Source organism: Bufo bufo, chromosome 4 (assembly GCF_905171765.1).
Source record: "Bufo bufo chromosome 4, aBufBuf1.1, whole genome shotgun sequence".
Taxonomy (NCBI): domain Eukaryota; kingdom Metazoa; phylum Chordata; class Amphibia; order Anura; family Bufonidae; genus Bufo; species Bufo bufo.
This window is the reverse complement of record NC_053392.1, coordinates 48,813,659-48,841,236: the sequence shown is the minus strand read 5'-3', so window position 1 is coordinate 48,841,236 and position 27,578 is coordinate 48,813,659. Positions and strand designations below refer to the sequence as shown.

At 37.7% G+C, this 27,578-nt stretch overlaps 1 protein-coding gene across 6 annotated transcripts in view; it reads right to left on the bottom strand.

Annotated features, from left to right (window-relative positions):
- Positions 1-27,578, bottom strand: part of PKHD1 (PKHD1 ciliary IPT domain containing fibrocystin/polyductin) — a 625,550-nt gene that overhangs the window by 252,995 nt on the left and 344,977 nt on the right. For all 6 annotated transcript variants that reach the window (XM_040427208.1, XM_040427210.1, XM_040427212.1 and 3 more), the window contains one exon: positions 17,977-18,172. In XM_040427208.1, coding sequence (XP_040283142.1) covers positions 17,977-18,172 — 196 coding nt within the window. The remainder of the gene's footprint in view (positions 1-17,976; positions 18,173-27,578) is intronic.

The window sequence follows — 27,578 nt, the reverse complement described above, 5'->3', positions numbered from 1 at the left end:
GCTTTTTTTATCGTTGGCAAGGATGCTAAAATCTCTTCCCTGGGACATCTATTTTTATAACTGATTTTCAAATTCAGAGAGCCAGACTTTAAGAGATCGGGCCGTACATGTAGAAGCTATACTTGGTCTGAAGGAAAAAGTAGATGCCTCCCATGCTCCCTTTAAAAAAGCATCAGCTTTTTTATCTAATGGGTCCTTCAATATACCCATATCGTCAAAGAGAAGAGCCGTGTTTCTGGATACTTTCGAGATGGCTACATCTATCCTGGGCGTTTTATCCCATGTAGCACAATCTTCCTCTTTAAAGGGATATTTACACTTGACATTTTTTGAGATGTAAACCTTCCTGTTAGGTTTTTTCCATTCCCCTTTAATTAAGGCTGAAACATTTTTATGGACCGGGAAGGAGCTGTGGTGTCTGGATTCTAGCCCCCCAAACATAATATCCTGTATAGACCGGGGCCCTTTTGTCTCCTCAATGCCCATAGTTAAACGTACTGTTTTCAGGAGTTTTTCTGCGTCTTCTTTGGGATAACATGGTCTACCACTAATTTCACCTTCTTCAGAGGAAGATATGGATGAGTCGTCAGAATGCCCATATAATGAGGGGTGTATCTCATCTTCATCAGAATCAGATGAAAAATGTTCCTGTGGAGTCTCATGGCACCTTACTTTAGGATCTTTTTCATCCAAGGCTTTTTTAGACGATAGGGTAGAATTAACTTCCGATCTGACTAGTGCCTGAAGACATTTATAAAATGATGGCGATTCCTCAGCCACCGTTTTATTAATACAGGACTGACACATTTTCTTTTCCCATTCAGAAGACAACCCAGCTTTACAAAGAGCACATTCCTTATTCTTCCTCTTAGTCACCACCTTCTTAGATTTTGTCTGCAACACATTAGTATAAGTGCATCATCAGAGAGAAGCATAACATCACCCAGAACACTCACCTCCTTAGAGGTACCAAGGTTGGAGGGACTGCAGACTCCTCAGCGTGTTTGTCCTCCTCCATGCTTCTGTTGCTGGCCACCAGAGAGCTGCTTAGGACGCCGGCATGCAGCCCATTGCGCGCCCTACTCATAGGCGCTCTGTGATGACATCACGCCCAATGCTGCGCGCATAACCACGTGACTCCTCATGCTTTCCCCGGCCTCACTCTCTGCCGGAAGCTCCTCCTCCCCCTGGGGTCTGGACGACCGTGCCTCTAGCGCATCAGCGATACCGCCAGGCACTCCAAGCTCTAGCACACAAAGCACTCCCTCAGGAGCTTTGTTGTGCCTCTGCCCATCCATACTAGCGCACCAATTGATGCCGCATTACATTCCCAGGCACAGCAGGTATGTCTGAGGACCAGATCCAGCGCACCATTGGATCGACATAAGAGCACCACAGACGGAAGGAACCTGAAAGAAAAACTGCAGGCTTCCCCAGAGACAGGAAACCACACTGAATTGGGAGGAGAATGTCCGCCCTTTTATTCTGCAGGTTTCCTGTCTGTGGGGGCGGATCCTTTCTCTCGTGGTGCTGTCATGGGTGAAGGGAAAAAACGAGCATCGGAACTGACGCAATCAGAATGCTTGTTGTCAAAACCAAAGTCAACTACCCCCTGAATTTTATCACAACCTACAACCAAAACCATAGCTTGATCAAATCTATCCTTAACAAACACTGGCATCTTCTAAGAAAAGACCCCATTCTAAGCCAAATTATCTCTAAAGTACCCCGTCTTACCTATAGAAGGGCACGCACCCTTAAAAACATCCTAGCTCCAAGCAAATTAAATAACTCAATCACCACAAACGTGCCCTATTGTTTTCCAATATTTTATATAATAAAATCATGTTGCTCCTTTCACAATATTCCCAGTCAGCTCGGCCGCCCTGAACAGCGATCACGTGACAGATTGATCATGTGACCTTTCAGGAAGTGGCGGCACTTCGTTCCCGGCCAGCTAGAGCCGCCCCGAGCATCGCTGCATCATGGAAACAGGTCATGTGGTTGCTTGAGCGGCGATCACGTGACCACCCAGGAAGTACTTAGCTTCCTGCCAGCCAGAGCCGCCCCGAGAGTCCCAGCACCATAGAAACGGGTCACGTGTTCGCTCAAGCTGAGGTCACATAACACAAGGGACTCGTACCTGTTTATAGAGTTTATAACTTATGAATATATACATTTTACCAATATTATATAAAATAATAGGCCAGAGATATACTCCCCTACTGATGTAATATATTAAGGTTTTTTATACTGCATCTTTGTCTGTACCCCAATAAGCAAATCTGGATACACCTGGAGGGTGGTGCCACTCCCTCAGGGCTGCCCCCCTATGTGTCTTTGGCCTTTTTTTAGGGTTTAAATGTCCCAATGTGTACTATATTTACATTAAGTCTCTTAACCTGTTGAACGGGACCTAAGTATCCCCGAAACGCGTTGTTTTATTTGACGAGCACTATTTAATAAAGAAGAAACTGATTCATCTTTACCACAAGTTTCCTGGCCGGTGTATTTTGCGCCCTACTGTGATCCCGCTATATTCCTACGGAACTACCTCTGGAGAGAAAGGTCTTCTCCTCCTGAAGTTGTGGACACTACAGCTGCACACCCGGCGACTGGATACCTATTTCTCACATGTTTGGAATAGTGTTGTGCCTACAGGTGAAACTCGAAAAATTAGAATATCGTGCAAAAGTTAATTTATTTCAGTAATGCAACTTAAAATTAGAATTTTGTGAAAAGGTTCAATATTCTAGGCTCAAAGTGTCACACTCTAGTCAGCTAATGAATCCATACCCCCTGAGCAAAGGGTACCTCAAAATTGTGACTTTGGGGTCTCATAAGCTGTAAGCCATAATCATCCAAATTATAACAAATAAAGGCTTGAAATATCTCACTTTGCATGTAATGAGTCTATCTCATATATTAGTTTCACATTTTAAGTTGCATTACTGAAATAAATGAACTTTGCACGATATTCTAATTGTTCGAGTTTCACCTGTATATCTAGCACAACCTCCTAAGGTGAGCCTCCAATGCTTATCCTATCCAATCTAATAATCTTGAACCTACTACCCTATGGTGCACTTTTTATATGCTTTTTTAGCTACTGTACGCCAAATTATCTGATTGTACAAGACTATAACTACTATAATACTGCCTCCTATGAACAAAAATATAACTACTATAATACTGCCTCCTATGTACAAGAATATTACTACTACAATACTGCTCCTATGTACAAGAATATAACTACTATAATACTGCTCCTATGTACAAGAATATAACTACTATAATACTGCCTCCTATGTACAAGAATATAACTACTATAATACTGCACTCTATGTACAAGAATATAACTACTATAATACTGCCTCCTATGTACAAGAATATAACTACTATAATACTGCCTCCTATGTACAAGAATATAACTACTATAATACTGCCTCCTATGTACAAGAATATAACTACTATAATACTGCTCCTATGTACAAGAATATAACTACTACAATACTGCTCCTATGTACAAGAATATAACTACTATAATACTGCCTCCTATGTACAAGAATATAACTACTATAATACTGTAGTGTACGGGAGCTGTAATGCCCGTCACTACAGAAGGGTCACTTGTTGTGCTGTCGTTTCCCCTTATTTATGGGGAGGTTGGTATGAGTCATCTTCATAATGTAATGCTATGTACTTCCCTGTTACTGTGAAATTTGCATGTGCATGCCTGCTAGGGGTGTCATTCCAGCTCTAAGTCACTAGAGGGAGCTAGGGAGCCCTAGGTTATATAAGGCCCAGTCAGGGAAGGGAAAGTTAGTTTAGACCGTGTCTGAGAAAAGGCCAGGCCATGGGCCTGTGAGAGCAGAGCAGGCCTGGAGCCTGCAGACTAGCAGAGGGTATTGCAGTCCCTGTAACCGGGTTCCAGATCCAAGGAGAAGGTTCCCCTCCTGAGTCCATATTTGCAGAAGCAGGAACACCACGGTTAACCAGCCTGAGGACACTGAGAGCAGAGTCAAGTCTAGGAAAGCAAGAGGTACTAAAGACAGCAGAGGAGGTACTTGATATTTATAGACCCAAGGATATACGCCAGAGCTAGGGCATCGAGCCTTGGAGAATAGTTTCCATGTTCCAGGATCAGTCAGAAATAGAGTGCAAGCCGCCTGTACTGCAAGTCCTGTGTTTAACCCTCTGAAATCACCTTGCTACATATGGCCTGCATTAAATGTACCAAAACTAACTGTCTTCAAAGGAACTGCGTTTCCAACTATGTCCGTGTATGACAACCACTGGAGAACAAGTAAAGCATAAGTTCTGTTTTATTATTACGTGGTTCCTCAGTTATTCCTGCTATCAGCAAACGGTGTGCCACCGTCCAATTGGCACTGGCGTCACGAACTTTAAAGGGACCTTGCCCCAGGCACATAAAACACCTGCAACATCCAGGGCACCTCATCCAACACCAGGCCTGGTCCCTAAACACAGAGTGTGCCCCAGAGGACTTTTGTGCCAGCCTCTCCTTCACTGCTGTATGCCTGCCCAGGGGTTTCCATATATAGTTGTGAGTGACCCTCGCTTGCCATTGACCGTGACCTCACAATCGCATTACCCTGCAGGTCTGGCATACTGCAATACTGCCTCCTATGTACAAGAATATAACTACTATAATACTGCTCCTATGTACATAAATATAACTACTATAATACTGCTCCTATGTACAAGAATATAACTACTATAATACTGCTCCTATGTACAAGAATATAACTACTATAATACTGCTCCTATGTACAAGAATATAACTACGATAATACTGCTCCTATGTACAAGAATATAACTACTATAATACTGTCTCCTATATACAAGAATATAACTACTATAATACTGCCTCCTTTGTACAAGAATATAACTACTATAATACTGCTCCTATGTACAAGAATATAACTACTATAATACTGCTCCTATGTACAAGAATATAACTACTATAATACTGCTCCTATGTACAATAATATAACTACTATAATACTGCTCCTATGTACAAGAATATAACTACTATAATACTGTCTCCTATGTACAAGAATATAACTAATATAATACTGCCTCCTATGTACAAGAATATAACTACTATAATACTGCCTCCTATGTACAAGAATATAACTACTATAATACTGCCTCCTATGTACAATAATATTACTACTATAATAATGCCTCCTATGTACAAGAATATAACTACTGTAATACTGCTCCTATGTACAAGAATATAATTACTATAATACTGCTCCTATGCACAAGAATATAACTACTATAATACTGCCTCCTATGTACAAGAATATAACTGCTATAATACTGCTCCTATGTACAAGTATATAACTACTATAATACTGCCTCCTATGTACAAGAATATAACTACTATAATACTTCCTCCTATGTACAAGAATATAACTACTATAATACTGCCTTCTATGTACAAGAATATAACTACTATAATACTGCCCCTATGTACAAGAATATAACTGCTATAATACTGCTCCTATGTACAAGAATATAACTACTATAATACTGCCTCCTATGTACAGGAATATAAGTACTATAATACTGCCTCCTATGTACAAGAATATAACTACTATAATACTTCCTCCTATGTACAAGAATATAACTACTATAATACTGCCTCCTATGTACAAGAATGTAACTACTATAATACTGCCTCCTATGTACAAGAATATAACTACTATAATACTGCCTCCTATGTACAAGAATGTAACTACTATAATACTTCCTCCTATGTACAGGAATATAACTACTATAATACTGCCTCCTATGTACAAGAATATAACTACTATAATACTTCCTCCTATGTACAAGAATATAACTACTATAATACTGCTTCTATGTACAAGAATATAACTACTATAATACTGCATCCTATGTACAGGAATATAACTACTATAATACTGCCTCCTATGTACAAGAATGTAACTACTATAATACTGCCTCCTATGTACAAGAATGTAACTACTATAATACTGCCTCCTATGTACAGGAATATAACTACTATAATACTGCCTCCTATGTACAAGAATATAACTACTATAATACTGCCTCCTATGTACAGGAATATAACTACTATAATACTGCCTCCTATGTACAAGAATATAACTACTATAATACTGCTCCTATGTACAAGAATATAACTACTATAATACTGCCTCCTATGTACAGGAATATAACTACTATAATACTGCTCCTATGTACAAGAATATAACTACTATAATACTGCTCCTATGTACAAGAATATAACTACTATAATACTGCCTCCTATGTACAAGAATGTAACTACTATAATACTGCCTCCTATGTACAAGAATATAACTACTATAATACTGCCTCCTATGTACAGGAATATAACTACTATAATACTGCCTCCTATGTACAAGAATATAATTACTATAATACTGCTCCTATGCACAAGAATATAACTACTATAATACTGCCTCCTATGTACAAGAATATAACTGCTATAATACTGCTCTTATGTACAAGTATATAACTACTATAATACTGCGTCCTATGTACAAGAATATAACTACTATAATACTTCCTCCTATGTACAGGAATATAACTGCTATAATACTGCTCCTATGTACAAGAATATAACTACTATAATACTGCCTCCTATGTACAGGAATATAACTACTATAATACTGCTTCTATGTACAAGAATATAACTACTATAATACTGCCTCCTATGTACAGGAATATAACTACTATAATACTTCCTCCTATGTACAGGAATATACCTACTATAATACTGTCCCCCTATGTACAGGAATATAACTGCTATAATACTGCTCTTATGTACAAGTATATAACTACTATAATACTGCCTCCTATGTACAAGAATATAACTACTATAATACTTCCTCCTATGTACAGGAATATAACTGCTATAATACTGCTCCTATGTACAAGAATATAACTACTATAATACTGCCTCCTATGTACAGGAATATAACTACTATAATACTGCCTCCTATGTACAAGAATATAACTACTATAATACTGCTTCTATGTACAAGAATATAACTACTATAATACTGCCTCCTATGTACAGGAATATAACTACTATAATACTGCTCATATGTACAAGAATATAACTACTATAATACTGCCTCCTATGTATAAGAATATAACTACTATAATACTGCTCCTATGTACAAGAATATAACTACTATAATACTTCCTCCTATGTACAGGAATATACCTACTATAATACTGCTCCTATGTACAAGAATATAACTACTATAATACTGCTCCTATGTACAAGAATATAACTACTATAATACTGCTCCTATGTACAAGAATATAACTACTATAATACTGCTCCTATGTATAAGAATATAACTACTATAATACTGCTCCTATATACAAGAATATAACTACTATAATACTGCTCCTATGTACAAGAATATAACTACTATAATACTGCTCCTATGTACAAGAATATAACTACTATAATACTGCTCCTATGTACAAGAATATAACTACTATAATACTGCTCCTATGTACAAGAATATAACTACTATAATACTGCTCCTATGTACAAGAATATAACTACTATAATACTGCTCCTATGTATAAGAATATAACTACTATAATACTGCTCCTATGTACAAGAATATAACTACTATACAATACAATAGTAAAGGGTTTTTCTGGAAGTTTTCATATCCCTCTGCAGTCCTTTCTTTAGGGGCACATTGGTATACTTTAATGCCATCTACGCTGCTTTACGTGTGGTTCATGGTACCTGGTATTTATTTTGTGCACTTATATAGCGCTACTATATTCTGCAGCGCTTTACAGACATTAGCATCACTTGCTGTCACCAGTGGGACTCACAATGTAAAGGTTTTTTTGAGTTGAGGAGGAAATCCACATGGGGACAACATACAAACTTCATGCAGATGTTGTCCCTGGTGAGGTTTGAGCCGAGGTCCCCACTGCAGCGAGGTACTAATGTTAACCACTGAGCCGCCATGTTCCTTACAGTAGCTATGACTGCACATGACCAGAAGTATGAATCGGCCCTCATTGATGGGGTGCAGTGATGGAGAGGTCATGTATGTGACCTGCAGGTGCGGTACATGATGGAGATCACTAGATCTGTTCACCTAATTGCATGGGAGTAAATGTTAAATTTAAAGTTGATTTTGAATTGATATAAAATAAAAGTCCTGGAAAATCCCTTGAAGTTACGCCCTTTCGACATCTCAGTATTTATAGTAACCCCTCCCCTTAAAAATGTATTATGATTTACAGATCGGAATGTAAAACAATTAACATTACAGTAGATCAGTTATGCGGGACAAGACAAATAGTCATATAAATATCCGATAAATCAGTAATCACATAATCCCCACCCCCGACAAGACCCCGGCCCCTGTCATCTGCATGACTGCCGCAGCACAGAGCTGTCACGCTGGGTCTATTAGCTGACATGGGAATCAAGTGCTAAACGATATCATTGAGCTTCACTTTGAGCAGCCTGGAGCAAACTGTGTCATTGCTCCAGGCAAAAGGACTAGCTGCAGGCTGTGCCGTGGCCAAGCTCTGGCTCCCTCTAGTGGTGAAGCAATGCTATAACACTATATCATGATGTGAAGCACGCAAAACTGTACTACTAACTATACTAATACAGGGAATGGTGAAAAACTGTGAACTAATTAAAAATAATTAAGAATTGTTACAATTTAAAGGAAATAAATTTTATGATCATGTTATGTAGTGGTAGCAATAGCAGCACTAGTTGTAATAGTAGTAACAGTAGCAATAATAGCAGTAGTAATTGAGGTAGTAGTGTAAGTAGTAATAGAAAAAGTAGCATTAGTAATGTTAAAGCAGTACTTGTGGTAGTAGTAGTAGTAGTAATAGTAGTGGAGGTAGTAGTAGTAGTAGTAGTAATAATAGTAGTTATAAAAAGTAGTTGTATTAGCGGTAGTAGTAGTAGTATGGTAGCAGCAGTAATAGTGGTAGTGGTTGTAGTGGAAATAGTAGTGGTGGTAGTAGTAATAATAGTGATAGTTGCTGTAGTAGTAGTAATAGTATTAATAGCAGTAGTGGTAGTGTCAGTGGTGGTAGTGGTAGTACTAGTAGTAGTAAAGCAGTAGTGGTAGTGTCAGTGGTGGTATCGGTAGTACTAGTAGTAGTAATAGCAGTATTGGTAGTGTCAGTGGTGTTAGCGGTAGTACTAGTAGTAGTAATAGCAGTAATAGCAGTAGTGGTAGTGTCAGTGGTGGTAGCGGTAGTACTAGTAGTAGTAATAGCAGTGGTGGTAGTGTCAGTGGTGGTTGCGATAGTACTAATAGCAATAGTAGTAATAGCAGTAGTGGTAGTGTCAGCAGTGGTAGCGGTAGTACTACTAGTAGTAAAAGCACTAATAGCAGTATTGGTAGTGTCAGTGGTGTTAGCGGTAGTACTAGTAGTATTAATAGCAGTAATAGCAGTAGTGGTAGTGTCAGTGGTGGTAGCGGTAGTACTAGTAGTAGTAATAGCAGTGGTGGTAGTGTTAGTGGTGGTTGCGTTAGTACTAATAGTAATAGCAGTAATAGCAGTAGTGGGAGTGTCAGAAGTGGTAGCGGTAGTACTAGTAGTAGTAATAGCAGTAGTTGTAGCGGTAGTACTAGTAGTAGTAATAGCAGTAGTGGTAGTGTCAGTGGTGGCAGCGGTAGTATTAGTAGTAGTAATAGCAGCTAAAGCAGCAGTGGTAGCGGTAGTACTAGTAGTAGTAAAAGCACTAATAGCAGTATTGGTAGTGTCAGTGGTGTTAGCGGTAGTACTAGTAGTAGTAATAGCAGTAATAGCAGTAGTGGTAGTGTCAGAGGTGGTACCAGTAGTACTAGTAGTAGTAATAGCAGTGGTGGTAGTGTTAGTGGTGGTTGCGTTAGTACTAATAGTAATAGCAGTAATAGCAGTAGTGGTAGTGTCAGCAGTGGTAGCGGTAGTACTAGTAGTAGTAATAGCAGTAGTTGTAGCGGTAGTACTAGTAGTAGTAATAGCAGTAGTGGTAGTGTCAGTGGTGGCAGCGGTAGTATTAGTAGTAGTAATAGCAGCTAAAGCAGCAGTGGTAGCGGTAGTACTAGTAGTAGTAAAAGCACTAATAGCAGTATTGGTAGTGTCAGTGGTGTTAGCGGTAGTACTAGTAGTAGTAATAGCAGTAATAGCAGTAGTGGTAGTGTCAGTGGTGGTAGCGGTAGTACTAGTAGTAGTAATAGCAGTGGTGGTAGTGTTAGTGGTGGTTGCGTTAGTACTAATAGTAATAGCAGTAATAGCAGTAGTGGTAGTGTCAGAAGTGGTAGCGGTAGTACTAGTAGTAGTAATAGCAGTAGTTGTAGCGGTAGTACTAGTAGTAGTAATAGCAGTAGTGGTAGTGTCAGTGGTGGCAGCGGTAGTATTAGTAGTAGTAATAGCAGCTAAAGCAGCAGTGGTAGCGGTAGTACTAGTAGTAGTAAAAGCAGTAATAGCAGTAGTGGTAGTGTCAGTGGTGTTAGCGGTAGTACTAGTAGTAGTAATAGCAGTAGTTGTAGCGGTAGTACTAGTAGTAGTAATAGCAGTAGTGGTAGTGTCAGTGGTGGCAGTGGTAGTATTAGTAGTAGTAATAGCAGCTAAAGCAGCAGTGGTAGCGGTAGTACTAGTAGTAGTAAAAGCAGTAATAGCAGTAGTGGTAGCGTCAGTGGTGTTAGCGGTAGTACTAGTAGTAGTAATAGCAGTAGTGGTAGCAGTAGTACTAGTAGTAGTAATAGCAGTAGTGTCAGTGGTGGCAGCGGTAGTATTAGTAGTAGTAATAGAAGCAATAGCAGTAGTGGTAGTGGTAGTACTACTAGTAGCAGCAGCAACAGTAGAATAGTATTGGTTACTCTTCCTACAATCCCTTCTCACCCTCCACTTGTTTACAGTGCAGAATATTTTCTTATCTTCTCAGTATGGAGTAATGAAGGACCGCAGCTTTTTCCAGAACCTCACTTTCCCAGGATCGTGGTTTTTTTTTTTTGTTTCAAATAGCTTTGTTTATTCGTACACAGCCTGCAGTTATGAGAAAACTATGGGGCAGATACATGAAGACTGAGGCATCCATCCCCGAGCCTTCATCTCCCTGCGCAGGCGCGAGAGGCAGAAGCCTCAACATATCAGACACATCTCTGCCGGGCGCCAGAAACTGAAGTCTACGCCAGATACAGACTCAGCTCTAACTTCCGCCACTTTCTGGTGAAAGTTAGGCCTAGTTCACACGAACGTTTTTTTTGCGAGTGTACGGGCCGTTTTTTTGTGTTCCGTATATGGTCCGTATACGGAACCATTCATTTCAATGGTTCCGCAAAAAAAACGGAATGTGTTCCGTATGCCTTCCGTTTCCGTATTTCCGTTTTTCCGTTCCGTTGAAAGATAGAGCTTGTCCTATATTTGGTCGTAAATCACGGGTCGTGGCTCCATTCAAGTCAATGGGGCCGCAAAAAAACCGGAACACATACGGAAATGCATCCGTATGTCTTCCGTTTTCCGTTCCGTTTTTTCTGAACCATCTATTGAAAATGTTATGGCCAGCCCAATTTTTTCTATGTAATTACTGTATACTGTACATGGCATGGAAAAACGGAACGGAAAAACGGAAAGGAAACTGAAACACAACGGAACTCAAAAACGGAACAACGGATCTGTGAAAAACGGACCGCAAAAAACAATAAAAGCCATACGGTCGTGTGAACTAGGCCTTATAGTAAATGCAGCCGGCTGTGCGAAGTCCCGCTCACTATCGCTAAGCTATGCCCCTTCTTCCTTCGTTTTGGGAAAGTGGTGAGAAGCCTAAAAAGTCACAAATTATGGAGCATGCCGTATATGGTGGACATAATGTGCAACTTTTATATGCCACAATAGTGATGTATTTAGCCGGATAAATATCCCTGTCTGTCATTTCCTTCCTTCCTAAAATTTTCTATCAGGGATTTCATACATATCTCTCTAATAATTTAATATCCATCTAATCTGTCAATGTATAATATATATCTGTTTATTTATTATCTAATAACTCGTTTCTTTCTTTCTTTCTTCTTAACTATCTATCTAATATATATTTATCTCTTATTTATCTATCTATCTACAGAGTATTTAACTCATATCTATCTATTATCTATCTATTATCTATCTATCTATCTATCTATTATCTATCTATTATCTATTACCTATCTATCTATCTATCTATCTATCTATCTATCTATCTATTATCTATCTATTATCTATCTATTATCTATCTATTATCTATCTATTATCTATCTATTATCTATCTATCTATCTATTATCTATCTATTATCTATCTATCTATCTATTATCTATTATATATCTATCTATCTATCTATCTATTATCTATCTATTATCTATCTATTATCTATTATCTATCTATTATCTATCTATCTATCTATCTATTATCTATCTATCTATCTATTATCTATCTATCTATCTATCTATCTATCTATCTATTATCTATCTATTATCTATCTATCTATCTATTATCTATCTATTATCTATCTATCTATCTATCTATCTATTATCTATCTATCTATCTATCTATTATCTATCTATCTATCTATTATCTATCTATTATCTATCTATTATCTATTATCTATCTATTATCTATCTATCTATCTATCTATCTATTATCTATCTATTATCTATCTATCTATCTATCTATCTATTATCTATCTATTATCTATCTATCTATCTATCTATTATCTATCTATTATCTATCTATCTATCTATTATCTATCTATCTATCTATTATCTATCTATTATCTATCTATTATCTATTACCTATCTATCTATCTATTATCTATCTATTATCTATCTATTATCTATCTATCTATCTATCTATTATATATCTATCTATCTATTATCTATCTATCTATTATCTATCTATTATCTATCTATTATCTATCTATCTATCTATCTATCTATTATATATCTATCTATCTATCTATTATCTATCTATCTATTATCTATCTATTATCTATCTATTATCTATCTATTATCTATCTATCTATCTATTATCTATTATCTATCTATTATCTATCTATTATCTATCTATCTATCTATCTATTATCTATTATCTATCTATTATCTATCTATCTATCTATTATCTATCTATCTATTATCTATCTATTATCTATCTATCTATTATCTATCTATCTATTATCTATCTATCTATCTATTATCTATCTATCTATCTATCTATCTATTATCTATCTATTATCTATCTATCTATCTATTATCTATCTATTATCTATCTATCTATCTATTATCTATCTATTATCTATCTATCTATCTATTATCTATCTATTATCTATTATCTATCTATTATCTATCTATTATCTATCTATTATCTATCTATCTATCTATTATCTATCTATCTATTATCTATCTATCTATTATCTATCTATTATCTATTATCTATCTATCTATCTATCTATCTATTATCTATCTATTATCTATCTATCTATCTATTATCTATTATCTATCTATTATCTATCTATTATCTATCTATTATCTATCTATCTATCTATTATCTATCTATCTATTATCTATCTATCTATCTATCTATTATCTATCTATTATCTATCTATCTATTATCTATTATCTATCTATTATCTATCTATTATCTATTATCTATCTATCTATCTATCTATTATCTATCTATTATCTATCTATCTATCTATTATCTATCTATTATCTATCTATCTATCTATCTATTATCTATCTATTATCTATCTATCTATCTATTATCTATCTATTATCTATTATCTATCTATTATCTATCTATTATCTATCTATTATCTATCTATTATCTATCTATCTATTATCTATCTATCTATTATCTATCTATTATCTATTATCTATCTATCTATCTATCTATTATCTATCTATTATCTATCTATCTATCTATTATCTATTATCTATCTATTATCTATCTATTATCTATCTATTATCTATCTATCTATCTATTATCTATCTATCTATTATCTATCTATCTATCTATCTATCTATCTATTATCTATCTATTATCTATCTATCTATTATCTATTATCTATCTATTATCTATCTATTATCTATTATCTATCTATCTATCTATCTATTATCTATCTATTATCTATCTATCTATCTATCTATTATCTATTATCTATCTATCTATCTATCTATCTATCTATCTATCTATCTATTATCTATCTATTATCTATCTATCTATCTATCTATCTATCTATCTATCTATCTATCTATTATCTATCTATCTATCTATCTATCTATTATCTATCTCATATCTATCTGTCTGTTGGTTTGAACTAATATAGTCTTTTTTCGGTCAACAAACAATACATACAGAATATAACTAAATTGTGCAGAACATTCTGAGCAGTTTACATTACATTCTAATTCTCTGCATATTATCATCTCCCTCATACTTTATTCTGATCTTGCCCTCAGTTCACTGCTGTGAAGAATGTGGGGACTTTATAAAGAGTAAATAGGAATTTAGGCAAAAAATATCTGCAAATGATAATAAAAAGGAGGAGAAGAAAAGACAAGTTAAAATGTCTTTCAATCCGACAAAGCAAAACAAAACTTGTATTAATACTAATCTGAGCTCTGATATTCCGTATATGATAAAAGTCTGATTGGTTTACTTTGTTTTACTAGATTGTATTTATTTAGATATATTACACTTTTATTTCTCTATTTTTATTTATTTTTTCCTTTTCTTGACATATTCACTCACTTATCTGATTTCTTTCTTACTTTTCTAACACTATCCAGTGTTTTCCGCAGTCCTATCCGGACAGAACTGATCTGTTGATATATTCGGTTTCACTTTTGACAGAAAACACAAGCCTTTCCTGGAGCGGAGAGCGATCCCAGATCGCCCTTTTTCTATTAACAGTTCTTATTGGCCATTTCATGCATAACAACAACAAAAAAAACTTTAAAAAAAACTTTAAAAAAAACCTCAACAAGCGTCTGCGTTCAGCTGCTCGTCTCCTCTGAATGACTCTGTTGTGCTCTGCTCGTCCCCATCTGAGGCATGTGTGTGTGAATTTACAAGCCCACTTGTGAATGAGGTAGCATCTGATATGAATTTATGACCATTTGTTTGCGGTTTAATGCGCCCCTGACACTTTTTTTTTTTTTTAAACAATGTTACCCTTAAAAAGTCTTTTATCAACGTAAAGACTTGGGGTCAAAAGTAACTTAACCCCCTGACAGTACGTACAATTACTGGCGAAGGTAGAAGCACGAGCAGCTGCTGGCACCCCACCGGCACGGCACGGCGGATCCAAAAGTCACAGTATAAATAATAAAGTCTCATCCCCCTCCTCCCCCCCTACCCCTCTCCTCCTCGCTCATGAGGTCTGCTTTTTATATGAAGAATTATAGCCCTCCCAGCAGCTGCAATAATTGTGTTCCTATTGTCATCGACGCCACCCCCGGCCGCCCCCCTACAAGTACCATTGTTAACATCGAGTCAAGTGATTATACGCTTTGACTGATGTCGTTTTGGGCCCAGCTGCCTCGCCACTGACGAAAACCAAACCGGGAGAGAGGGGGGGGGGGACTCGCGTCTGCAAGATGGGGCTCTAAAACATAGCAGACCTTTTTGCATAAGTCAAACGGGAACAAATGAAGCTTTATAAGCCCGCTGACAAGGCAGGCCGTCGCGCTTTTGAAGTTGCGGGGCCGCCAGCGCGCCCCTTCCAGCCTCCTCTCCTCGGCTCAAGCAAACATTCCTCTTTTGATATCCTGCGCGCTCATTATCGCTGCCCCATTTCATGATTTTTGATGGAAGGGTGTTTTTTTTGGTATTTTTTAGTTTTTTTAGTTTTATTCTGTCTTTGCACCGTCAGGTCTTCGCGAAAAACAAAAAAACAAAAAAAAAATGACTTTCCTTGTGCCACATCCTCAGTGTGGAATTTCTCCAACACTAAGTTTCTTGTCCTTGAAGGCAGAGATGGTCTGAGCCGTGAAATTCTTAATTAAGCAGTAAATAGTGAGCGGGGTGTCAGCAGATGTAGCCAGTAGTCATGGAGACTGAGTCACATGGAACACGGATGGTGGGGGGGGGGGGGGAGTAATGCAGAGGCCCGGGGCTTCTCCTTGAGTGGCAGCTGAAGAATTCTACAAAGCTTGTAAACTGGATTACTTGGCTGACTAATTATATCATACCATTAATGTAACTAAAAATAACTGGAAATTAGGGAAAGTTTTTTTTTTTTTTCCAATGATTTCAGGAACATGGCCATTCATTTTACATTGTTTTATTTCATTTCAAGAAAATTACAATTCAAATATTTGGGAAAATAAAAGTAAATTGATACCTTTCTATTGTCAAACTAGAGAAAATAAAAACTTTTGTTTTTACATATTATTATTGTTATTATCAGTGTTTATTTTGTATTTAGTTTTCCGCTTTTTTTAAATTTTTACTTTATGATTTTTATTATTATTATTTTTATTATTGTTAATAATAAAACAATAATAATAATAATAGTATTATTATTATTATTATCATTTCCACATACATCACATAAGTTTCTTTTTATTTAGTATTTAGAATTGTTTATATATTTTTCCATTACTATTATTCATTTATATTAATATACCACCATTATCAGTTTTATTTTTTTATTAGTGTATTTTTCTACTCATTTTTATATTGTATTTTTTTATTTTTTTTAAGTAACTAAAAGTTTAGATTTGTACATGATTATTATCATCATTTTTATCTCCACCATTAGATCAGTTCGTATGTATTTGTGTTTCTTTTTATTTAGTATTTTTATATATTTTTTCACTTTACTATTATCCATTTTTTATTACCACTATCTTTAGGCTACTTTCACACTAGTGTTTTTCTTTTCCGGCGCTGAGTTCCGTCCTAGGGGCTCAAATCCGGAAAAGAACTGATCAGTTTTATCCCCATGCATTCTGAATGGAGAGTAATCCGTTCAGGATGCATCAGGATGTCTTCAGTTCAGTCTTTTTGACTGATGAGGCTTTTCAGAAAACCGTAGCATGTTGTATTTTTACCTCGGGCCAAAAATCCGGAACACTTTGACTGAACGCCGGATCCGGTCTTTTTCCCATTGACTTGCATTAACGCCGGATCCGGCGCCGTGTGTTCAGTCAAACCGGATCCGGCGCCGTGTGAAAATGTGAAAAAAAAGTTAAAGTCCATAAATGGCGGATCCGTTTTTTCCAATGCATTTTATTATTGTGATCAAAATCCTGATCAGGATTCAAATGTAATCCGTTTTTCCGGATCCGGCGGGCAGTTCCGGTGTCTGAATTGAACGCCGGATTCAAACAACGCTAGTGTGAAAGTAGCCTTAGTTGTATTTTTGGTATATTTTCTATTTAGTTTTTACTTCTTTTTGTATTTTTACATTATTTTTTTTAAGCAACTAAAAGTGTCATTAAAAGACAAGCACATTGGTTAATAATAGTATTCATAATCTTCATCACTGTTGTCATCATACATTTTTGCTAGAATAACAATTTGACCTGAAAATTTATATTACAAAAAAAAACAAAAAACGTACAGGCTACTAATCTCTTCCATTAGAGGGATCGTGCCTGGCCATGTCAATCAAAGAGAGAACTGAAACTCTAGGTGTAACGGCAACACCCCCGTTGCTCCTAGAGGCTCATTTGCATACATTAAAACGTCCTATTTGTCAGTAGTGCGGGCACGTATCAACATGTATTAGACATATAGGATGGTTTTACATGGTCAGGATAAGACCAGTTCCAGAGCCCTCCACCAGTGCCCACTGCGGCTGTCCCATACAGAGCTAACCACAGGACCAGTGACAGATCCCCCATGGGGTGAGAGCCACAGAGCCCCTCCAGATATCACACACAGAGCGGTCACGTTACCCAGGTAGAGAAGGGTGCCACGTTTGCTGTCAAAGAACCAATCACAGGCATGGCATTCAGAGGGCAGAGCAGTGGACTGGCAAGGCTTCCCGACCAGCGATCCACAAGCTATGGAAACGTTGAGGACACTTGGTAAGTTAACGTGCTGAATATACAGGTGATCGCCCGCAGTAAAATCACCGAAAGTGGCCGAGTACTGCAAAAGAGGAAGACGGAGAACATAACAGATAAATGATTACTAATATCATCACCGTGAAATAACTCAACATCTATCAACAGTATCTATATCTATCTATTATCTATCTATCTATTATCTATCTATCTATTATCTATTATCTATCTATCTATCTATCTATTATCTATTATCTATCTATCTATCTATCTATCTATCTATTATCTATCTATCTATCTATTATCTATCTATTTATCTATCTATCTATCTATCTATTATCTATCTATTATCTATCTATTATCTATCTATCTATTATCTATCTCTATCTATCTATTATCTATCTATCTATTATCTATTATCTATCTATTATCTATCTATTATCTATCATCTATTATCTATCTATCTATCTATCTATTATCTATCTATTATCTATTATCTATCTATTATCTATCTATTATCTATCATCTATTATCTATCTATCTATCTATTATCTATCTATTATCTATCTATTATCTATCTATCTATCTATTATCTATCTATTATCTATCTATCTATCTATCTATTATCTATCTATTATCTATCTATTATCTATCTATCTATCTATCTATCTATCTATCTATCTATCTATTATCTATCTATTATCTATCTATCTATTATCTATCTACAGTATTATCTATCTATTATCTATTATCTATCTATCTATCTATTATCTATCTATTATCTATCTATCTATCTATCTATCTATCTATCTATTATCTATCTATCTATCTATCTATCTATCTATCTATCTATCTATCTATCTATTTGTGCAAAGATATAACATTTAGAAATCCAGTCCATACCATAGACTAGTCTACAAACTACAATTCGCAAAAAATCTAATAGAAGAGCATTGTACCATCTTGTGGCCACACTAGGTATTGCAGTTTTCCAACTGATTCCAACTGATTCACATTTTCCAATTCTGCTTTTTATTTCAGGCACTCTGACTTCCAAAACTACATGCCATTACCATCTGCCAGTACTTACCTGCTACCGATTCTAAATATTTAGGCTTCCATTTTTAACATTCTGCAAGATTCAAAAAAATCCAATCTCCTGTATTCCTCTGTTCGGCATCTGCTCTGAGCATGTTCTAAAAATCTTCTCTGTACATCAGATCGTGAAAAATAATCTAATGTAAGGAAGTGCTCAGCTAACCTGTTACTGGCGAGTCTGTACACATGCTCAATCAGTGTCCCCAATAACAACCAGCAGAATAGTGAGTGCAGCTCTGGAGCATAATGCTGGATATAACTCAGGATAAGTACAGGATATGTAATGTATGTACACTGTGACTCCACCAGCAGAATAGTGAGTGCAGCTCTGGAGTATAATACAGGATGTAACTCAGGATCAGTACAGGATAAGTAATGTAATGTATGTACACAGTGACTGCACCAGCAGAATAGTGAGTGCAGCTCTGGAGTATAATACAGGATGTAACTCAGGATCAGTACAGGATAAGTAATGTAATGTATGTACACAGTGACTGCACCAGCAGAATAGTGAGTGCAGCTCTGGAGTATAATACAGGATGTAACTCAGGATCAGTACAGAATAAGTAATGTAATGTATGTACACAGTGACTCCACCAGCAGAATAGTGAGTGCAGCTCTGGAGTATAATACAGGATGTAACTCAGGATCAGTACAGGATAAGTAATGTAATGTATGTACATAGTGACTCCACCAGCAGAATAGTGAGTACAGCTCTGGAGAATAATACAGGATGTAACTCAGGATCAATATACAATGCTGGTGTGGACACCCTTTACCGTTAGAGAACTCAGCCCGGATAAGCCTCTGTACACACTGTACAGTACTGCATGAATTGTCATGTACCATTTATAATACTGCTGTCTTTTTTTGCGGCAGGGAGACCACCACTGTTACCACTGAACCCCTATAACTACACCCTAGAATGAAGCCCTCTAGTATTTCATTACCTTATTAGAAGTCCAATTTGAAGGATTTTATGTTTGGCAGGATGGAGGCCAGATATCCTGTTCCGTCCATCACTATGCTAATGAGTATCAGATTATTTTAATGCCAGACATAAAATGTAATGACCACGATAATTAATGGAACATAATAAGCCAGATCATTGCAGAGCTTCCTCGTTTAGGTCAATTATGGAGCTGCATTTTTGTATTTTGTATTATTCATTGTTATATTAGGTTATATTTTTATATTTTGCTTATTATTTCGATGTCAAATTTACAAATTTTTACAAAAAAGTGCAATTAATTTCTATGTCGCTGACTTTTAGGGCCACAGTCCATAAAGAAGATATCGGAGTCTTGGCTGCAGGGGTTGCCAAGGTATCAATTAAAACTAAGCCCCAACATCTTTGGGGGGCCCAAATGAAAGCAAAATATTTGAATCCTACAAATAGGATCAGCAATCTCCAGCAATTCAGCTGTAGTGAAACTACAACTCCCAGCATGTACACATGCTTTATTGTGTTAGGAACTCCTATAGAAGTGAAATTAAACTCTCTGGAAACAATCAACAATAGTGAGTGCAGAATAGTGAGTGCAGCTCTGGAGTATAATACAGGATGTAACTCAGGATCAGTACAGGATAAGTAATGTAATGTATGTACACAGTGACTCCACCAGCAGAATAGTGAGTGCAGCTCTGGAGTATAATACAGGATGTAACTCAGGGTCAGTACAGGATAAGTAATGTATGTACACAGTGACTGCACCAGCAGAATAGTGAGTGCAGCTCTGGAGTATAATACAGAATGTAACTCAGGATCAGTACAGGGTAAGTAATGTAATGTATGCACACAGTGACTGCACCAGCAGAATAGTGAGTGCAGCTCTGGAGTATAATACCGGATGTAACTCAGGATCAGTACAGGGTAAGTAATGTAATGTATGCACACAGTGACTGCACCAGCAGAATAGTGAGTGCAGCTCTGGAGTATAATACAGGATGTAACTCAGGATCAGTACAGGATAAGTAATGTAATGTATGTACACAGTGACTGCACCAGCAGAATAGTGAGTGCAGCTGTGGAGTATAATACAGGATGTAACTCGGGATCAGTACAGGATAAGTAATGTATGTACACAGTGACTCCACCAATTTGTGACTCCACCAGCAGAATTGTGAGTGCAGCTCTGGAGCATAATGCAGGATGTAACTCAGGATCAGTACAGGATAAGTAATGTAATGTATGTACACAGTGACTCCACCAGCAGAATAGTGAGTGCAGCCCTGGAGTATAATACAGGATGTAACTCGGGATCAGTACAGGATAAGTAATGTATGTACACAGTGACTGCACCAGCAGAATAGTGAGTGCAGCTCTGGAGTATAATACAGGATGTAACTTGGGATCAGTACAGGATAAGTAATGTATGTACACAGTGACTCAACCAGCAGAATAGTGAGTACAGCTCTGGAGTATAATGCAAGATATAACTCAGGATCAGTACAGGATAAGTAATGTAATGTATGTACACAGTGACTGCACCAGCAGGATAGTGAGTACAGCTCTGCAGTATAATACAGCATGTAACTCAGGATCAGTACAGCTGTTGACGGATCTGAAAATGACTCTTCCCTTTTTCTTGGTATTAACACAGGATGTAACTTGGGATCAGTACAGGATAAGTAATGTATGTACACAGTGACTGCACCAGCAGAATAGTGAGTGCAGCTCTGGAGTATAATACAGAATGTAACTCAGGATCAGTACAGGGTAAGTAATGTAATGTATGCACACAGTGACTGCACCAGCAGAATAGTGAGTGCAGCTCTGGAGTATAATACAGGATGTAACTCAGGATCAGTACAGGGTAAGTAATGTAATGTATGTACACAGTGACTCCACCAGCAGAATAGTGAGTGCAGCTCTGGAGTATAATACAGGATGTAACTCAGGATCAGTACAGGATAAGTAATGTAATGTATGTACACAGTGACTGCACCAGCAGAATAGTGAGTGCAGCTGTGGAGTATAATACAGGATGTAACTCGGGATCAGTACAGGATAAGTAATGTATGTACACAGTGACTCCACCAGCAGAATTGTGAGTGCAGCTCTGGAGCATAATGCAGGATGTAACTCAGGATCAGTACAGGATAAGTAATGTAATGTATGTACACAGTGACTCCACCAGCAGAATAGTGAGTGCAGCCCTGGAGTATAATACAGGATGTAACTCGGGATCAGTACAGGATAAGTAATGTATGTACACAGTGACTGCACCAGCAGAATAGTGAGTGCAGCTCTGGAGTATAATACAGGATGTAACTTGGGATCAGTACAGGATAAGTAATGTATGTACACAGTGACTCAACCAGCAGAATAGTGAGTACAGCTCTGGAGTATAATGCAAGATATAACTCAGGATCAGTACAGGATAAGTAATGTAATGTATGTACACAGTGACTGCACCAGCAGGATAGTGAGTACAGCTCTGCAGTATAATACAGCATGTAACTCAGGATCAGTACAGCTGTTGACGGATCTGAAAATGACTCTTCCCTTTTTCTTGGTATTAACATGCTAACGAGCCGATCAGACTCACAGCCCGTCTACGACAGGACACCATTATTTATTCACGATACTAGAGGCAAAAGATCCGTCAATAGGATCTCGTTGACGGTTTCCAGATTGAAACTGAAGAATTGTTTTTATACAACATAAAGAGTAAAAACATGAAAAACTGGAAAAAAACTAAAATGGTATTTTGATAGAAGAATCTGATTTTTTTTTATAATTTTGGTCAAAAAAAATATAAAAAGCCACATCTGGAGAATGCTTAAATTTGTGAACCTGGCCTATATATTATATATTTTTTATACCAGTGAAAGATGCCTAGAAATGTGACTCCTATCGACCCTTTCACAATGTACTGTATATAATAAATTACCAAATGGGTCACACAAGTCTAATATTATTACGTTACCCATAACTATGAGAGGTACGAGGAGAAACAATCAGATTCCTTTCATCTTTTTGACAGGGGGATTTTCGTTTAATCCGAAAATGTTGGAAGACGGGGGATGGTGGATTATGTCATCACTGAACTTATTTAAAGTTGTCACTCACAATTTTGTTTCTAACCCTTTAGGGACAAAGCCAGTGATGACCTTAAAGGGGTTTTCTGCCTTGGACAATTCCTTTTTTATCAGAAGGCCCCTTAGAAAGTATGCGGATTACAGCATCTCATCTGAAATCTGATGGAGAACCTAGGAGCAAGTCCATAATTACTCAGTGGCGCCATCTCTGGAGAAATTAGGCATTACATATTTCCCATTACATATTTATTCCAAGAGACACTCCTTGGAGTCGGTGTGAGATCTGGTTAATAGATGACGGTTCTGAACAGGAACCTTCTGTATATTAACTCAGAATTCTTTCATGGGGGGTTTGAAGATGGTATTTCTAAAGAGAAAAACCCAATGAAGGGACACAAAATGTGTTGTTTCTAGATTTCCGAAAATCATAAATTGTTTATTTTTACATAATGTACATTCACAGAACTGAGAGCTACTTCCTTAAAGGGGTTATCCAACACCTGAAATCCCCCCCCCCCCCATATGCCTGGGCCCCTCACAGACAATGTACTTACCTCTGTCCGTGGCATCCGCGTCGCTTCTGAAGTCCGTACAGCCGCCACTGCATCTCCATGTTGCATCTGGCATCGTAGAGGGGGGGGGGGGACTGCCAATGGTAGGCGGTGATGGGAACAAGCCTCCTTAGCATAGGTGATGCTAGGGAGGCTCGTCCCCGTCACCGCCTGCCATTGGCTGCCCCCCGCCGGATGTTTTCATCCACACGACGGGGATATGCAGCGGCAGCCGTACAGACTATAGAAGCAAAGCAAGTGCCAAGGAGTGAGGTAAGTACATTGTCTGTGAGGGACCCGGGCATATGGGGGGCATTTCAGTGGTTGGATAAGGCCTTAAATAATACTCCAGAGCTGAACTTACTATTCTGCTGGTTGAGTCACTGTGTACATACATTACATTACTTATCCTGTACTGATCCTGAGTTACATCCTGTATTATACTCCAGAGCTGCACTCACTATTCTGCAGGTGCAGTCACTGTGTACATACATTACTTATCCTGAGTTACATCCTGTATTATACTCCAGAGCTGCACTCACTGTTCTGCTGGTACAGTCACTGTGTACATACATTACATTACTTATCCTGTACTAATCCTGAGTTATATCCTGTATTATACTCCAGAGCTGCACTCACTATTCTGCTGGTGGAGTCACTGTGTACATACATTACTTATCCTGTACTGATCCTGAGCCTGTATTATACTCCAGAGCTTAACTCGCTATTATGCTGATGAAGTCACTGTGTACATACATTACATTACTTATTATGTGCTGATCCTGAGTTATATCCTGTATTATACTCCAGAGCTGCACTCACTATTCTGCTAGTGGAGTCACTGTGTACATACATTACATTACTTATCCTGTACTGATCCTGAGTTATATCCTGTATTATACTCCAGAGCTGCACTCACTATTCTGCTAATGAAGTCACTGTGTACATACATTACATTACTTACCCTGTACTGATCCTGAGTTATATCCTGTATTATACTTCAGAGCTGCACTCACTATTCTGCTGGTGGAGTCACTTTGTACATACATTACATTACTTATCCTGTACTGATCCTGAGTTACATCCTGTATTACACTCCAGAGCTGCACTCACTATTCTGCTGGTGGAGTCACTATGTACATACATTACATTACTTATCCTGTACTGATCCTGAGTTACATCCTGCATTACACTCCAGAGCTGTACTCACTATTCTGCTGGTGGAGTCACTGTGTACATACATTACTTATCCTGTACTGAACCTGAGTTACATCCTGTATTGTACTCCAGAGCTGCACTCACTATTCTGCTGGTGGAGTCACTGTGTACATACATTACGTATCCTGTACTGATCCTGAGTTACATCCTGTATTGTACTCCAGAGCTGCACTCACTATTCTGCTGGTGGAGTCACTGTGTACATACATTACTTATCCTGTACTGATGCTGAGCTACATACTGTATTATACTCCAAAGCTGCACTCACTATTCTGCTGGTGGAGTCACTGTGTACATACATTACTTATCCTGTACTGATCCTGAGTTATATCCTGTATTATAATCCAGAGCTGTACTCACTATTCTGCTGGTGGAGTCACTGTGTACATACATTACTTATCCTGTACTGATCCTGAGTTACATCCTGTAATATACTCCAGAGCTGCACTCACTATTCTGCTGGTGGAGTCAATGTGTACTGATCCTGAGTTACATCCTGCATTATGCTCCAGAGCTGCACTCACTATTCTGCTGGTGGAGTCACTGTGTACATACATTACTTATCCTGTACTGATCCTGAGTTGCATCCTGCATTATACTCCAGAGCTGCACTCACTATTCTGCTGGTGGAGTCACTGTGTACATACATTAGTTATCCTGAGTTACATCCTGTATTATACTTCAGAGCTGCACTCACTATTCTGTTGTTGGAGTCACTGTGTACATACATTACTTATCCTGTACTGATCCTGGGTTACATCCTGTATTATACTCTAGAGCTGCACTCACTTTTCTGCTGGTGCATTCACTGTGTACATACATTACAATACTTATCTTGTACTGATCCTGAGTTACATCCTGCATTATGGTCCAGAGCTGCACTCACAGTTCTGCTAGTGGAGTCACTGTGTACATGCATTACTTACCCTGTACTGATCCTGAGCTATATCCTGTATTATACTCCAGAGCTGCACTCACTATTCTGCTTATGCATTCACTGTGTACATACATTACGTATCCTGTACTGATCCTGAGTTATATCCTGTATTACACTCCAGAGCTGCACTCACTATTCTTCTGGTGGAGTCACTGTGTACATACATTACATTACTTATCCTGTACTAATCCTGAGTTACATCCTGTATTACACTGCAGAGCTGCACTCACTATTCTGCTGGTGGAGTCACTATGTACATACATTACATTACTTATCCTGTACTGATCCTGAGTTACATCCTGCATTACACTCCAGAGCTGTACTCACTATTCTGCTGGTGGAGTCACTGTGTACATACATTACTTATCCTGTACTGATCCTGAGTTACATCCTGTATTGTACTCCAGAGCTGCACTCACTATTCTGCTGGTGGAGTCACTGTGTACATAAATTACTTATCCTGTACTGATCCTGAGTTATATCCTGTATTATAATCCAGAGCTGCACTCACTATTCTGCTGGTGGAGTCACTGTGTACATACATTACTTATCCTGTACTGATCCTGAGTTACATCCTGTAATATACTCCAGAGCTGCACTCACTATTCTGCTGGTGGAGTCAATGTGTACTGATCCTGAGTTACATCCTGCATTATGCTCCAGAGCTGCACTCACTATTCTGCTGGTGGAGTCACTGTGTACATACATTAGTTATCCTGATTTACATCCTGTATTATACTTCAGAGCTGCACTCACTATTCTGCTGTTGGAGTCACTGTGTACATACATTACTTATCCTGTACTGATCCTGAGTTGCATCCTGCATTATACTCCAGAGCTGCACTCACTATTCTGCTAGTGCATTCACTGTGTACATACATACATTACATTACTTATCTTGTACTGATCCTGAGTTACATCCTGCATTATGGTCCAGAGCTGCACTCACTTTTCTTCTGGTGCATTCACTGTGTACATACATTACATTACTTATCTTGTACTGATCCTGAGTTACATCCTGCATTATGGTCCAGAGCTGCACTCACAGTTCTGCTAGTGGAGTCACTGTGTACATGCATTACTTACCCTGTACTGATCCTGAGCTATATCCTGTATTATACTCCAGAGCTGCACTCACTATTCTGCTTATGCATTCACTGTGTACATACATTACGTATACTGTACTGATCCTGAGTTATATCCTGTATTACACTCCAGAGCTGCACTCACTCTTCTGCTGGTGGAGTCACTGTGTACATACATTACATTACTTATCCTGTACTAATCCTGAGTTACATCCTGTATTACACTCCAGAGCTGCACTCACTATTCTGCTGGTGGAGTCACTATGTACATACATTACATTACTTATCCTGTACTGATCCTGAGTTACATCCTGCATTACACTCCAGAGCTGTACTCACTATTCTGCTGGTGGAGTCACTGTGTACATACATTACTTATCCTGTTCTGATCCTGAGTTACATACTGTATTATACTCCAAAGCTGCACTCACTATTCTGCTGGTGGAGTCACTGTGTACATACATTACTTATCCTGTACTGATCCTGAGTTATATCCTGTATTATAATCCAGAGCTGCACTCACTATTCTGCTGGTGGAGTCACTGTGTACATACATTA